Raw genomic sequence first — 16,045 nt, 5'->3', positions numbered from 1 at the left:
AAAATTAAATCTTTTTAGTATAAAAAATGGGGAGGGGGGGGGAATCATCATGACCTCTAGCAACGGGGCCCACAGAATGATGTGGGGGGCCTGCCATCCATAGTAATGTTTTCTTTAAACAATTCAATGTGGTTAATAAGTTTAACTGTTCAATGAACACTTAATACACTACAAACAATCAAATGCTATGCAATTACTGACTACTTCTTTGACAACAATCTTTTATGTAGTGTACTTGACAGCCAAGAACTTTTATAAAATAAGCACTCATCCAATATTTTATTAAAAGATGGAAAATATATTTTATAAAATATGTTTTATAAAATATTTTACAGTGGAATACCGGCCTTACACTTGTAATAACAGCGCAGTCAGTTAAACAAAAACACTTATAGGCCTATTTGTATTATTCCGCAAGGTTGATTTATTTGACAATTTTGTTCGGCATGTGTCTTTTTATAGTCGGTACCAAAATAAATCTGCTGTTTTTGTTGTGATTAGAAGTTGGCAGACATGAAGGCGAGCAGTATTCATGTAATGGCGGACCTTTAATAGATCATAACTGAAACGTGTTATTATGTCTTGTAAGTAATAGTGAATAATAAAGAAATAAAACATGGCGCAGTCAGTAGGATCGCCTACAGGTGTTCAAAATATCTACCTAGCCAGCGGTGGGCCATGTGGCGCTAGTGGAACGAACTAGTTTGAACAGTCTCTGTGTGCGTGTGTGTCGGGCGGGTTAGACAATGGAGTCGTTCAAACCGCCACCGTGTCTAGCTCTCGATGGCAATTTGTGTGAAAATTATCGCAATTTCAGGCAGAGTTTTGACATTTTCATGCTGGCGACAGGCTATGAATCGAAGTCGTCGGCAGTCAAGGTTGCCATGTGGCTCAATATAATCGGAGACGAAGCTGTGGAGCTATACAACACGTTTGAATTCTCGAAGACAAGACGAATTTTACAAAGGTAACAGCAGCGTTTGAGGCCTACTGTAACCCGAAAAAGAACATCGTCGTGGAACGCTTTAAGTTCAACTGTCGTTCGCAAGAAGAGGGTGAGTTGTTTGACTCATTTTTGAGGGATCTAAAGAAACTTGTGAAAAGCTGTGACTTCAAAGATCAGGCAGATAGTGTGGTTAGGGATCGCATAGTGCTTGGAATTCGAGATAAAGGCCTACAAGAAAGATTGTTAAGAGAGCCTGATCTTAGCCTAGGCAAGGCAGTTGAACAATGCCGAGTGGCAGAATTAGGCAAACAGCGTGCAGGTGTTGTACAGAGCAAGGTGGTTACTCCAGTGCAACACCATGTCGAAACAATGAAGGAGGAGTCCCAGAGTGAACAGGGGGTCGATGCAGTTTGGAGGACATCAAAACAGAGACAACCTCAGCTACAGCAGGCGGTCAAAGGAGGCTTTCGGTGTCGACGGTGTAGAAGAGAGCACAAGAAAAATGAGTGCCCAGCATTTGGAAAAGAGTGCTACAAGTGTAAAAAATTCAATCACTTTGCAGTTGCATGTACTAGTCAGGTGCAAGAGGTTAGGGTAACTGAGTCGACATGTGGGCCAGAGGAATTCTTTGTAAGTACGCTGCATGTTGTAGGATCAGGCGAATGCCGTGCTATCATAGAGAGTGTCAAACAGTATCGTAAGGAGTGGGTCCAGGATGTGTGTGTGCGAGACCAGTGTGTACAATTTAAGTTGGACACGGGGTCGGAAGTAAATATACTGTCACAGTCTCTCGTAAAGCAGGTTGACGGCACAACTGAGCTAAAGCAACCTAACGTAACCCTGGAAGGATTCGGTGGTCACAAAATAAAGCCAGTGGGGGTGGTTTCATTTCTTTGTTGCACACGTGGACAGAGGAAACACAGTGCGCGAGTGTTGTTGGAATTTGTTGTGGTCAAGGACAATGATTGTAGGATTCCAATCCTGGGACTCCCAGGGTGCGTCCTGTTGGGACTCGTCTCTCGCAGTGTGGTTCACAGTGTGAGCAGTAAGCCAGCTGGTATCGCATCGGGTATCTCATACGCCGAGTTTACAACAGAGTTCGCGTGTCTGTTCGAAGGAACAGGGTGCATGCCTAACAAGTGCAGCTTGACATTGGACAAGTCAATACAGCCAGTCGCGAAACCCCCTAAAAGAGTGCCTCTGGCACTTCGAGACAGGTTGAAGCAGAAGTTGGAGGTCCTGGTAAACGTAGGGATCATTGCAAAGGTCGATCAGCCTTCTGGGTGGGTCAGTCAATTAACGATCGTGGAGAAGACAGATAAGTCACTTCGGCTGTGTTTAGACCCAGTGGAGTTAAACACAGCAATCAGAAGGGAATATCATATGATACCAACGCTGGAAGAATTAAGTTTCAACTTAGCAATAAGGCAGTCTTCACGGTGTTGGATCTGAAAGACGGGTTCTATCAAATTGAGCTAGATGAACAGTCAAGTCGTTACTGCACGTTTAGCACGCCATTTGGGTGCTACAGGTTTAGAAGACTCCCATTTGGTTTATCCAGTGCACCAGAAATATTTCAACGTGTGAATGTGGAGAACTTTGGTCACATTCCAGGGGTAATAGTATATTTTGATGATTTGTTGATTGCAGCAGCTGATGAGCAGGAACATGACAAGATCTTATTGCAGGTAGCACAGAGAGCTAAGGACCTTAATGTAAAATTCAACAAAGCCAAGATTCAGTTCAAACAACCTGAAGTGAAGTATTTTGGACATGTCATTTCCAAGAACGGTATGCAACCATATCCAGAACAGGTGCAGGCAGTGCTCGCGCAACAGGCACCCACCAACAAGGTAGAACTTCAACGCGTACTGGGTTTCATAAGCTATCTACGAAAATTTTTGCCTAGCCTAGCCACCATCATTGCACCCCTGCATAAATTACTGAAAACTAATGTTGAGTGGCAATGGCTGCCGGTACACGACGAAGCATGGAGGCACGTCAAAGAGTTGGTCAGGACGACTCCAGTGTTAGGTCTGTTCGACACCAACAAGCCGCTGTCGATGCAGTGTGATGCGTCCAAGGATGGCCTGGGGTGTTGTTTGATGTGCGGGGATCAACCCATCGCCTATGTGTCTCGGAGTTTGTCTCCAGCAGAGAAAAACTACGCACAGGTAGAGAAGGAAATGCTAAGTATAGTGTTTGCGGCACGAAAATTTCATCAATTCATATATGGGAGTAACGTCACTGTGTACACAGATCACAAACCTCTTGTGCCCATATTCAAGAAAAATGTGGGAGAGGTCTACTCAGTACGACTGCAACGTATGAAACTTAAGTTGCTGTGTTACACACTGTCGGTGGAGTACATTCCGGGCAAACTGATGCATGTAGCGGATCTGTTGTCACGGTCTTATATACAAGAGTGTGACGATGGAGAGGCTGAGCTGACCAACGAGATGGTTCACACCGTCGGTGTGTGTGACAGTGTTCAGATGTCAGAAGAGCGAAAGGCTGAGTTCAGACAGGCAACGTCAGGTGATGAAGTACAATGTGAGGTGATGCAATACTGTCAAACAGAGTGGCCAGAACATAAAAATCGAGTCAGTCAACAGGCACAAGCATATTTTGTTCAGAGACATAACTTGCATGCCGACAACGGTCTCCTATTTCTAAATGACCGTGTAGTGGTACCAGGAACGCTGCGTCCGCAAATGCTACTCCGTCTGCACGAAGGACACCTAGGCATCGAGAGAGCCAAAGCTCGTGCCAGACAGCTGTTGTACTGGCCGAACATGTCAGTGGACATCGAAGCAATGGTTACTAGGTGTTTTGTGTGTCAGAAATTCAGAAACAGGAACACAGCAGAGTCATGAGGTACCAACGCTACCGTTTGAAAAAGTTGGTGTGGATTTGTGTGACTTTGGAGGGAAGAGTTATTTGGTCTTGGTGGACTACTTTTCCAAGTGGATGGAAGTGGTACTAGTTGAAAACAATTAAGTTGGGGGTGTAACGACAGCACTGTTGACCGTGTTTGCAACACACGGTGTCCCTAAAGTGATCGTGTCTGACAACATGCCGTTTAATTCATACAAGTACAAGCAATTTGCAGCATGTTGGGATTTTGAAGTTGTGACAACAAGCCCAGGTTACCCGAGGTCTAATGGGCAAGCAGAGCGGGCGGTGCAAGTTGCAAAGAACATGCTCAGAAGATGCCTGGATCTGAAAACTGACTTGTCAGTCATGCTACTTTAGTATAGAAATACTCCCCTGTCGGGAGTGGGAGTGTCACCAGCACAGCTACTCATGAGCCGGTGTGTGCGGACCAAGTGGCCAGTCAGCAATAAACTGTTAAAACCTCAAGTACACACCAAAGTAACTCAGGCGTTACAAGTCAGGCAAGATAAAAGCAAGCAGTGGCATGATAAAAGGGCGAAAATGAAAAGAGGGTTCAACCAGCAGGACCGAGTGTTGCTATATAGAGACAGACAATGGGAACCTGCAGAAGTAGTGCGAGAAGCGGGGACACCAAGATCGTATGTGGTCAGGGATCAAGAGGGTCGGCAGATCAGAAGAAACTCTGTACATCTGAGACCGTCGGCTTTGCCTGTGGAGAAGCATGGTAGACGGTCCAGCCTAGACTTCAACTTCAGAGGGTTTACACCAGAAGAAGTAGCAAGGGGCCAGGGAGAAGACCAGTCAACCGAGGACAAGGAAAAGTCAGCCAGCAGGGAGATGCTGCTGTGGAGTCATCGAGTGGAGGACAAGAAAACGTCAGCCAGCAGGGAGAGGCTGCTGTGAGTGAGCGTGAGAACAAGGGTGCAATTGTGGGGTGTCCGGTGCGCACAAAGAGTGGTCGGGAAATCAGATTGCCCGCAAGATTGAGAGACTAGTTTGTCAAACGTTGTGACAGTGCATTATTCGTTAGGGGATGGTGTTGTGATTAGAAGTTGGCAGACATGAAGGCGAGCAGTATTCATGTAATGGCGGACCTTTACTAGATCATAACTGAAACGTGTTATTATGTCTTGTAAGCAATAGTGAATAATAAAGAAATAAAACAGTTTTGGATGCTTTTGTTTACACATTGGGTTGGCTTGCACATAGATCAGGTGGGTGTGTGACTTGTTCTGTTGGCGACAATGGCATACTAGTTTTCACTGACACAAGATGGACGTGCTGGCCTGCAGAAGCGCGAGTACCAGTCGCGACAGGTTTGAAAGACGAGCCAATTGCAGTCGCAATTGTACTCTTGCTTTCTGATGACCCATGCCATTACTCATCACGTAACGTAAACGTTGATTAAACACCACTGCATACTCGTGACAGGCCGTCGTCACTCGACCCGCGGTTGCCATGTCGCGTCGTGTTCAAGCGACCGTATCCCATACTCGAGTGTCCCGCGGCCCACAGCCTACCCCCTCTCCACGGTACTGCCACGCCCACGTGCTAACTTAATAGTGTCCACACATGAACTTACACTTCCATATCTTAAACAAAAAAAATATAGTTATAATAAATTGGTAGCTATTCCTAAAAAAATAACACATCAAATTAAACTATAAATATATATAATAAATTGGTAGCCATTGCTATAAAAATAACATCAAATTAAACTATAAATATATACTAAAATACAATACACTCGTTTTACATCCGGCCGAATGTTATCAGAGTTTCGGGAATGGTGTTGCCAATTTAATGCTAGAATCACTTAAAATAATGGTGTGCCATATAAGTCTTTTCCTGGAAATAATTGAACAAATATTCAAGAGATTACAAACTGAAGTGAAATTTACAAAAAAAACTTAGCAAGTAGCGAGCACACCACAGATTTCAATGTGGTACTTCTTAAAACAATCTTAATATAGGTATAGTTGTCTCTAGTTTCACTAGTAAGAATGTTCAAACCATTCAAAGTTTTGGTAACAAATTATACACAATTTGATATAATTTGCCATAGACCTTAAAAATAATATAAATTGTAAAATAACAGCCTAAACAAAATGATTTAAATAAAATTTATGCTAGCCATTCTTTAAATGATTTATGCAATGGGGAATTTTAATTTAATGCAGTTTTTTGGACATACTCCATTGCAGTTTTGAACTGTTTGTCATGGAAAAATTCTAACAAATTTTTTTTTAAATATGAAGTTTAAAAATTTACTGAAAACTAGACTGAATCAGTTGATATCTTACAAACGGAACCAACGATGAAACTAAACAGTTATTATGGACAACACGATGATGACAGCACGGACAAAAAAATTGTTCAATCTCTAAATATGAGATGGCACAATAATTTTCTTGAGGGAACGTATTTCTGAAAAACAATATAACAAGTCAGACGAACACAGTGGGCTAACAAGGACAAGACATTAAATGCAGGCAGACAACAAACCTGGACAACACAGCAAATTATAAACACAACTATGAAGATGAACAAGTACTATTGTCAACACGATGACGATAGCACTGATGGACACAGAAGGTTTCCAATGACTACAGTTGAATATTTATCTTAATATCTTATTTTATCATTTGTAGTTTTTCTTCTTTCGTGTTCATTAATACATACAAATACCTACCATCTAGTGTTTTTATTTAAAGAAAATTTCAGTGCCTTGTGTTATGTGTAACGAGAAAAGGTTTTAGTATCTTGGGACTGGCCATCTTGATTTAGGTTTTTTCTTGGTTTCCTGATATCACAAGATGTAAATGTGTAAGTAGGTAAATGTTTTTTTAGCAAAATTTTCTGTTCTAAATATGTGCCAGAATTGGAAACTTATATTTCTGAAGGAAAAAAAAAAATTTGTTTTGATATAGTGATGATTGTAAAATAAATATTTCTATGCTCTAGCTTGTAAATGTGTAGAGTATTTAACCTCTCGCAGCATTTTAGTGTTACTGTTACACTACAGCAAAGGTTCAGAAAAATTTGCAAGTTACAAGGTTGAATCGAGCTGCCTGGTTCATACACGTACAGTCAATAAAAATTAAAGAAATAAATTGTTTACATCAAATGAAAAATTGTTAGCCGACAAGGAATAGCCAAGTTTTATGTTTTTTTGTTTTGGCGACAAAATTTTATTAGTTGACAAGGAATTGCCAAGTTTAAATTTTGGTTTTGGAGTCATTCCGTGTGAAATCACCAAGTTGAGGTTGCTCGACTATTTTTAAAAAAATTAATATTTTTACCACATATAACCTTATCAATGGGTAGTTCAAAACCATATTCATTTTATTTTTGTGTGCCACCATTTTCAGTAGAGGCTTGTATATCTTCCCAAGTGCGTGCTCTAACAGTGGTTTGCAGTGGTTTCAATAAAAGGTCATTGTTGACATTGTATTAAAGATAGAAGGTTCTGGTCTTCACTGAAGTAAAGTAAACATTGTATGGTTACCAAAAATGTCTAGAAATAAAGATATAATTTTGTTTAACCTTATGTGAAATGACCTTGAAATTTGTCAAAAATGTTATAAAAATTCCATTTTGAACATTTTTTTAAAGTGACTTGGAGTTGGAACCACAGGGCAAATATTTTTTTGCAATAAGTATGGATGGCAGACTTTCCAGAAAAAATGAGATAATGTGTGGGTTTAAACTCCTTCCTGGTTTTCTGTTGCATTAAACTTCTAAAATTTTCATTTTTTTGAGTTTTTCAAGGTCAAATATCTCAAAAGGGGGACCAGGTAAAATTTTTCTGTTTCCACTATTTAGTACACCTACTGGTACTTAACAAATTCTGCAAGTTTCATTTTGTGGTTCAAACAGGTGTAGAAGTTACAGGCTTTGAAACTTGGGTAAAAAGTTGCATTTTACGTAGAAAATAAAAATTAACAGTGGCTCATGTTCACATAGTCTTTTAGTGATTTTACCTTTAAGTTAAAACAATTTGTAGTGCTAATAATAAAAAACATAAAACTCACCCTATTACATTATCCAGATTTGCAAACCACAAAAAAAAATGTCAGCTGCAACAGATTTATTTTACAAGTTTGACCCGCAGTTTCTGAGAGAGTTCTATATTTTTCTCTTCAGTTATATTAAATGTTCTACCTGTTATAGTAGTGAACTCTGTAGGTTTCAAAATGTCTAGAACATTCTTCATCTCCACCCATAAAACATCATCTTTTGTTTTACTGAAGCTTGTAGATGGACCACCTGGTGTGTAGAAGACCACCTTGATATCACTGTTTTCTTGAGAAACCTCACAAACTCTACCAATATACCATCTGTTATCATAAACACACACAACAATGTCGTTTACTGAGATGTCACTAATGTTAAAAACACCAGTAGTGCCATCAATTGGATATTCTTTGTGTTTCGTATCAAACGATGCTGAAATGATGCTGTATTGTATTGTTGATGTGTTCTTCGGTTTAAAACAATGTTGATCTCTAGTGCTTAAAATTCTTTTAGCATTATCAAACCTGCTTTTTAAGTGAAGATCTGCCTCCTGAACTTCTCTTTCTCCCACAAACACAAAATTTATTCCTTTTATGTTTTCCACACAAAATTGAAACATACTCATTGGTGTTATGATATGGCCTTCTTTCGGTCGCTGTAAACTTGTCTTAGCCACCAGTCGCTTGACAGTTCCACCAATACCATCACAAGGCCCCTTTCCATGACTTGTTGCAAAGAAATGCCACTCTGCTTCTAATCCAAAATCTTCTTTATGCTTGCACAAGTTAGAAAAATTGAACCTGTTCTTGTATTGAGCAGCCGATCCATCAGAAAAATAGGCAACTCGATTCAAATTAGGAATAAGGGACTTAACAAAGTGTATCAACTTTGTTTGGAATGTGTACACAGCAACTGTGTTATGATTCATACAGTCACTTATAACACAAAGGCTCTTAGTACACAAATTCTTAGCATCATCTCTGTAGTACACACAGAAGGGATGAATTGTGGCCTGAGAATTCATCCAATGATAACTCTGGATCTCATCTTGGATGATAAATGTATAGTTTTCTGAGAAATCCAGAATTATTACACATTCATCACTTTGTAGATTCTCTTTCTTACTTTTCAGAAATTGTGATTGACTCTGCGAGATGAAATGGTGTTTCTTCAATGCCATTAGTTTACTAACAAATTTCTCTTTGAATTCAGCATGTGGTTCTACTATCGTTACAAGGTTGCAATGGTCTGCTACTATCCACTGACTGTATGTGATATCGTCATCATCACTGACACCCTGCAATAGTTCATCTACTTTCAGGTTTCCTACTTCAGGACAATTTGGGCACTCTCCAAACATACAATCTTCACTATTTAAATCACACACAATATTTTCAAGAAGGACCTTCCAGTCATCTGTTTTTACTGCCATAGTCATTAGTTTGAAATTTTGGTGAATTGAACATACACAAACAGAATGAGTGCCACTAGCTCCTGCAAGGATGCACCACTTGGGACGCAGAATACAGAATGTAGAAAACCCAACCTTTACAGATTGATGCTCTTCTCTAAACTTTTGGTATAGTTCTTTTAAATTACACAGAATTAAACGTTTTTGCTTTAGTTCTTTCTTCCCATCATCAAGACGAACCGATTTTGTATCCTTCATTCCAGGACAGATTCTACTAACTTCATCGTTTTCATAAAATTGAACAACGAGATCTCTAGTTTCTTGAGGCAATTCTTTCCCTTTTTTCTTAGATGTGAGCTGTGGAATAACACCACGTTCCTTAACAATTTCACGTGTTCTTCTAACCAGATATTCGCTTACATCTAACTCATGTGCAGTTCTTTTCATTGACCAGCTTTTTGGCACTACACTAATGACTTGTATTTTCTCATTGTTGGATGTACAGGTCTTAATTCTTTTCTTGAGATTTTCAATATGAATTTCCATGTCTTTTATTGCAGTATCAGCTATTTCTTCATCATCCTCATCTTGAGACTCACAGGTGATGGTAAAAGTGTCGCTTAATTTTTTCTTAATTGCACAAGAAAATTTGCTCACAGTTCGTCTAACTTCTAGATGTTTTTTTGTATCACTAAGTTTAATAATTTTAGTTGGGGAAACTCCTAAAGCAGAGCCAGCTTGATTGATAGACTCTACAACAATTTCAGGTGCGGTGAATAGTTCTTCGTTATCACAGTTGCTAGTACTAGTACCTAAATTCCCCTCAACATTACTTGAAAGTTTTTTATGACAAGAGCAACAAACAGATTTGCCAGGAATCAGTGATGGCCATCTTTCAGACAACTCTACAGTTATTTCCCTTAACTGTTTTTTGATAACTTTTTTATGGTATGAAAATGGATCGCAACACGAATTTCCAAAAAGATGATTATACTTGTCCAGATATTTTTTTTCGTGGAAAGTACACACATTAACAATGTTATGTAACTTACTTCTTTTCTTAAGAAGGTCAATTTGCGATTTAGTGAAGTCTGATGATAATTTTAGGTAATACTTGCCATATGAATCATTTTCACAATCTTCATGTGTAAAAGTACCCAAAGAACACTCCATACTTCTGGTAGATAGTTCTACGTAGTCACTTTGAGACAGAAACTGCAGGTAACAACTAAGTAGCTCACTTCAATGCAGAATTGTAACACATACCAGCAATACTTGTGTGGAGCCAAATAAACAATATTAGAGTAGACAGCACATACAAAACCACAGAACACAAACACATCTTTACTCCTTGGCAGCAGACACAAGACTAAAGTGGTTGGCTGCAATGCACATATATTCAACTTGTCACAACTTGCTCTTTGGATGGTTACATCAGGTTTGCTTGTCACAACTTGTCCATTCATGCCTCCTTACAAAATGATTTATTTTTAACTTTCCATATGTTACAACTCAAAGCCTTATATTATATTTGCACTTCATAAGAAATAAAATAAACATTAATAACTGTTACACAATTTGATTACAGTCAAGTAATTAGAGCTAAAATATTACAACTTTTTACCTAAGTTTCAAAGCCTTTAACTTCTACACCTGTTTGAACCACAAAATGAAACTTGCAGAATTTGTTAAGTACCAGTAGGTGTACTAAATAGTGGAAACAGAAAAATTTTACCTGGTCCCCCTTTTGAGATATTTGACCTTGAAAAACTCAAAAAATGAAAATTTTAGAAGTTTAATGCAACAGAAAACCAGGAAGGAGTTTAAACCCACACATTATCTCATTTTTTCTGGAAAGTCTGCCATCCATACTTATTGCAAAAAAATATTTGCCCTGTGGTTCCAACTCCAAGTCACTTTAAAAAAATGTTCAAAATGAAATTTTTATAAAAATTTTGACAAATTTCAAGGTCATTTCACATAAGGTTAAAAAAAATTATATCTTTATTTCTAGACATTTTTGGTAACCATACAATGTTTACTTTACTTCAGTGAAGACCAGAACCTTCTATCTTTAATACAATGTCAACAATGACCTTTTATTGAAACCACTGCAAACCACTGTTAGAGCACGCACTTGGGAAGATAAACAAGCCTCTACTGAAAATGGTGGCACACAAAAATAAAATGATTATGGTTTTGAACTACCCATTGATAAGGTTATATGTGGTAAAAAAATTATTTTTTTTAAAAATAGTCGAGCAACTATTTAATTAAACATTTGGTGATTTCACACGGAATGACCCTTTGGTGACAAAATTTTATAAAGTTTATTTGCATGGTTCTGTGTAAATATAATTTGTTTTAAAAACGTTCTACCTTGCAAAAATTTACCAAAAAAATGTAACATGTCTACTGGGCTGGATTGTCGTTGGTTCACCCGTGAGTGGCTCTGTGCTTGCAGGGGGGACCGGGACCGGGACCGGCGCCGGGATCGCAGTCGCAGCCGCAGCAGGGACAGGTTCCGGGACCGCGGGGGCGGGGGCGGGGGCGGGAGGAACGGGGGCCGGCGCAGCCAGCCGGGCAGCGGCCTGCGCAAGCCCCACTGGGACCTGAGTCGCCTGCAGCCCTTCCGGAAGGACTTCTACGTGCCCCACCCCGACATAGCCAGCAGGTGAGGCCTGCCTCGGACGCTGTATCATCTTTGTGCAGTGGGAGTGCATGACTTGATGTAATTTTTTGGACATACGCCATTGCTAAGAACTTTTTCTGTTTACATCCTGGTTGACAACAGCAATTTTTTGCTTGATTTGTGTTTTTTTTGTCTTTTTTGGGTATTTTTATTTTTTCATTTTTTAGTTTTTAGTTTTCTTCAACAGAAAAAGTGGTTAGCAATGGTGTATGTCCAAAAAAATTACATCAAATCAGTAAAGCTTTTGTCTCATATTAATACGGATTTTGAGTCACAAGTCCCTAAGTTGTACTCGGATAACACTGCCTTAAAAAAAGTGTGTGTATTATACCAGGAGAGAGTCTTGTGATATCTAGTGTAAGCTGTAATACTTGCCCGGGGGGGGGGGGAGTCTAAGCCCCATGGGGTCATCTCTGCTTGCTGCCCTGCTCGTAGATTTACACAATTTTCAAGAATTTGTTAATTCTGCGGATGAAACGTTTCTTCTTTTCGCTGTCGTGCTACCCTGCCACACTAGAAAATAGACAGAATTCTAAAGCTGGAATTTAGGTAGTTTCTGTGAAGATCCTACAATGTGTAACTGCGAAGAAGTATTTGTTTGAGTTGTGATTCTTTTCATCAATGAAATGTCAATGAATGAAGTGTAATTTAAAACAATGATAAATGTACACATACACTAGCATTAATAAAACTCCAACAATATTACGTGAGCAGATTGTTTCCAAATGTATAAATTTAAGAACATATCTATAAATACTTAAACAAATAACTGTATATACATTTTTCTTTTCCCACACTTTTTATTTCACGTGTCTGAACACAACAGAGGAGTGTGGCCAAATTTTAAATTTACAAAAGTATTTATAAAAAAAAAATGCATAAAAATATCGAAAACTGGTGTACACATGTTTACCATAAGCGGCTACACACGTAAGAACATGGTGTGCCCGAAAAACACTCCACACACGGTGGAGTGAATACCAAAAACATTTCATCGTTTACACAGTTTCACTCTGAAAACGGCTGCTGCACAGATTGTTTTGCTTGAGTGGAGTATTTAATATAAAAAAAAGAACAAAAGAGATCAATCAAAGTGGTTGCACAATATTTTCTTGAAACAGCTGAAAGACCACCATTTGTAGGACTCCCAAAATTATTTAAGAATGAGTGGAGATGAGTTAAATTTTTTTTGGAACATGTGTATAGTAGTACCACAATCGAGGTTTGTAAACGCCATCCTCAGATGTGCCCGATTTTACCGTTTTTCACCTTTCTATATTCTCTTCAAACGTGATTTCAGAAGGTTAAATCTGCACTGGCTATGTTCTCATGCATAGTTTGCAAAAGTGTATTCAATGCTTAAATATGCATTTTCATGTCCCAGTACTGCCACTCTTCACTTTCCACAAAGTGGATGGTTATGATAGGCCTCAATAAAGTCTGTCAGAAATGAAGTGTTCATATCTATAGGATGATCCACCATTGTAGCAAATCTTGTTTAAAAAAACACCTCTTGACTGCTCTAGGCTACCGAACAATGGTTCATCTTCAAACACAGGCGAACATGGTGGTGAACCTAAGTAATGTTTTCCAACTCGATGGAAGACCCAAGCTTGTCTGTGAACTTGGTTCATTAATTAGTACCCACTTGCAGGCGAACCACAGGGAACCTGCCTGATTCGTATTAACCAAGTTCGGCGAACCTTGTTTCCATTTGTGTAGGCTACTTTAGTGTAAGTGTTTGTCATGACATTGCAGAATATATATTACATGTGGTATTTATATTGTGTATACCCTCTACATGGCAAGTCCACATTATTGGCTTTAGTGTGGATGTACTTTTAGAGGGGATAGGAACTGGAAAATTGCCTTCGGTGTTCTGAGTCTTTCATGCTTAGAATCCCACCCTTGTTTTTCCATACACTGCTAGATGTATATTAATATTTTCTGTTAAATTGTCACATAAATGTTCTCCAATGTAACTTTAATGGTAACGTTTTAAGGATGCATATAATAAAACCACCAAAAATGTAAAATACAGTCCATAATCAAGTAAAGCTGACATGAGAAACAGTGGCTTTACAAAATATTATGAAGTCCTTTCTTGGAGGGGGAGAAAAGTCACAAAGTCTAAATTAGAAATTTAAAAAAAATTAGGCTATTGTAAAAAGAAAATCAGAAATGTTTGCTTGTTTGTTTCATTTTACAAACAACTTTATGCATCAGAACAATTTTCAATAAAATTTTAACTTGAAAAACGTAAAATACAAAACAATCCAATCTTAAGATAACAATAACAAACGGGTATATTCAGTTCAAAGATTAATGAATGCACAAAATATGAGATCCGTGTCTTGGTAAAGCGCGTGCACCATTTTTATAATCATTTCTAGTTTGCGCCACTAGTCTCGTTTGGTGCTGGCCATAGATGCTACTAGCGAAGTGCACAGTCTTCCTGATACTATCCATATCTATGGTGCGATAAAGTTATTTTCTTACGTTTGCAAAGGTAAACAATGAACGTTTTTCATCAAAATAAAAGCATTAAAATGTAGTTTATCAGGAGGAATATAACAAAACAATTTATGAATTTTAGGACTTTTCCGCTTCGTAAAAAGGTATGAAACGGGAAATTAATGATTTTATAAGTGTATGTTCCGGGAAAGTAAACCATTGTAAATATAGTACTTTCTGCGGAACCAAAATTAATCGGCGTATGACATGGGAAAATGTATGAAACGGGAACGTATCATCGAGGTTCTACTGTATACAAAAGCACGCCAACCAATTTAAATTAATGTTATGAAACAAAAACATTTTGTTCAACTTTAAATAAAAAAACCTAAACTGACGCGAACGTGAGTTGGAGCGCATAACTATCGTAGCACACCACGAGAAAGCATGGGCTATCAAATGTAGTTAACTCGGCACCAGACAGAGCGCGCGCGTTATATGCTATCAATGAGCTATCTGTATCTATTCGACTATGTGAGCGTGCTCTATACGGGAATCAACATAACCAAACATGAATGCTGCCACCTTGCGCTGGCTACATTTTTATAAGCGGTACACAGCGGTGACGAAGACGATAAGATAAAGTTTATAATGTTTAAAAACGTCTAAAAGAAATTTACTTAACAGACAACTTTGTATTTCTGTTTTTTAAATAATTAAGCGTTAACATTCAAATGAATATAAGATTTCAGCTTTAAAATACATTGTTTTATACGTGAAAACTACCTACACAAAGCGCTTGGAATCTAAAAACATCATGTGAGGTTTATGCGAGAAATTTTTTTTCTCCAAATTTTGATGTTCTAAAATAACGGTGTGACGATTATGTGACAAAACACAGTAGTATTTAGTGTGTTTGCAACTTCTTGAAATATTTGGGTGTGTATGCATCCTTCACATGGCAAGTTCACAGTACAGGTTGTAATTGTGGATGTGTTTTTAGAAAGGATATCATATGTGGAAATCATCATATCGGAGTTGTGACAAAGTGTATCCACTGTAGATGCACTGTTTGTGTGCTGTTCCTTGTTAACCACAGTCTAGAGAGAGATGTTGCCTGCCTGCTAGTCAGTGACACGTGTGTCTCTGTCATCAGGCCAGCGCACGAAGTGGAGGAGTACAGGACCAGCAAGGAGATCACTCTGAAGGGTCGCAACATTCCCAACCCCATTCGAACGTTTGAAGAGGCCGGCTTCCCCGATTACGTTATCAAAGAAATAAAGTAAGATGTTTGAAAATTCACTTGGTTTCGAGTTGTTGTGTTTGTGGGGCAGCTTACCTGCTTAGTGCTAGATCTTGCATGCCATGAGTGTTGTTTTATTGTATTGTTATTACAGGGTGTCTACCGACCGGGAAAAACGGGAATTGTACAGGAATTATACTGCCCGGGAAAAATACGGGGATTGTGCGGGAATTTATCCCGATGTCTGGGAACTTTTGACTTTTCCCCACACCAACAACATTTATATATTAATATTAAAAAGCGGAGATTTTACTGCAACACAATCGTGAATCTTGTGATTATTGCTTCTCTTCAATATACTGGTGCTTTATTGCAGAGTGCTGA

At 38.7% G+C, this 16,045-nt stretch overlaps 1 protein-coding gene across 2 annotated transcripts in view; it reads left to right on the top strand.

Moving 5' to 3' along the window:
• Positions 1-16,045, top strand: part of LOC134541157 (uncharacterized) — a 123,828-nt gene that overhangs the window by 6,770 nt on the left and 101,013 nt on the right. For both annotated transcript variants that reach the window (XM_063384382.1, XM_063384381.1), the window contains exons 2-3: positions 11,737-11,946; positions 15,575-15,700. In XM_063384382.1, the coding sequence (XP_063240452.1) occupies positions 11,737-11,946; positions 15,575-15,700 (336 nt within the window). The remainder of the gene's footprint in view (positions 1-11,736; positions 11,947-15,574; positions 15,701-16,045) is intronic.

Source organism: Bacillus rossius, chromosome 18, assembly GCF_032445375.1.
Source record: "Bacillus rossius redtenbacheri isolate Brsri chromosome 18, Brsri_v3, whole genome shotgun sequence".
Lineage (NCBI taxonomy): Eukaryota > Metazoa > Arthropoda > Insecta > Phasmatodea > Bacillidae > Bacillus > Bacillus rossius.
This window is presented reverse-complemented; position numbering and strand designations above follow the sequence as displayed.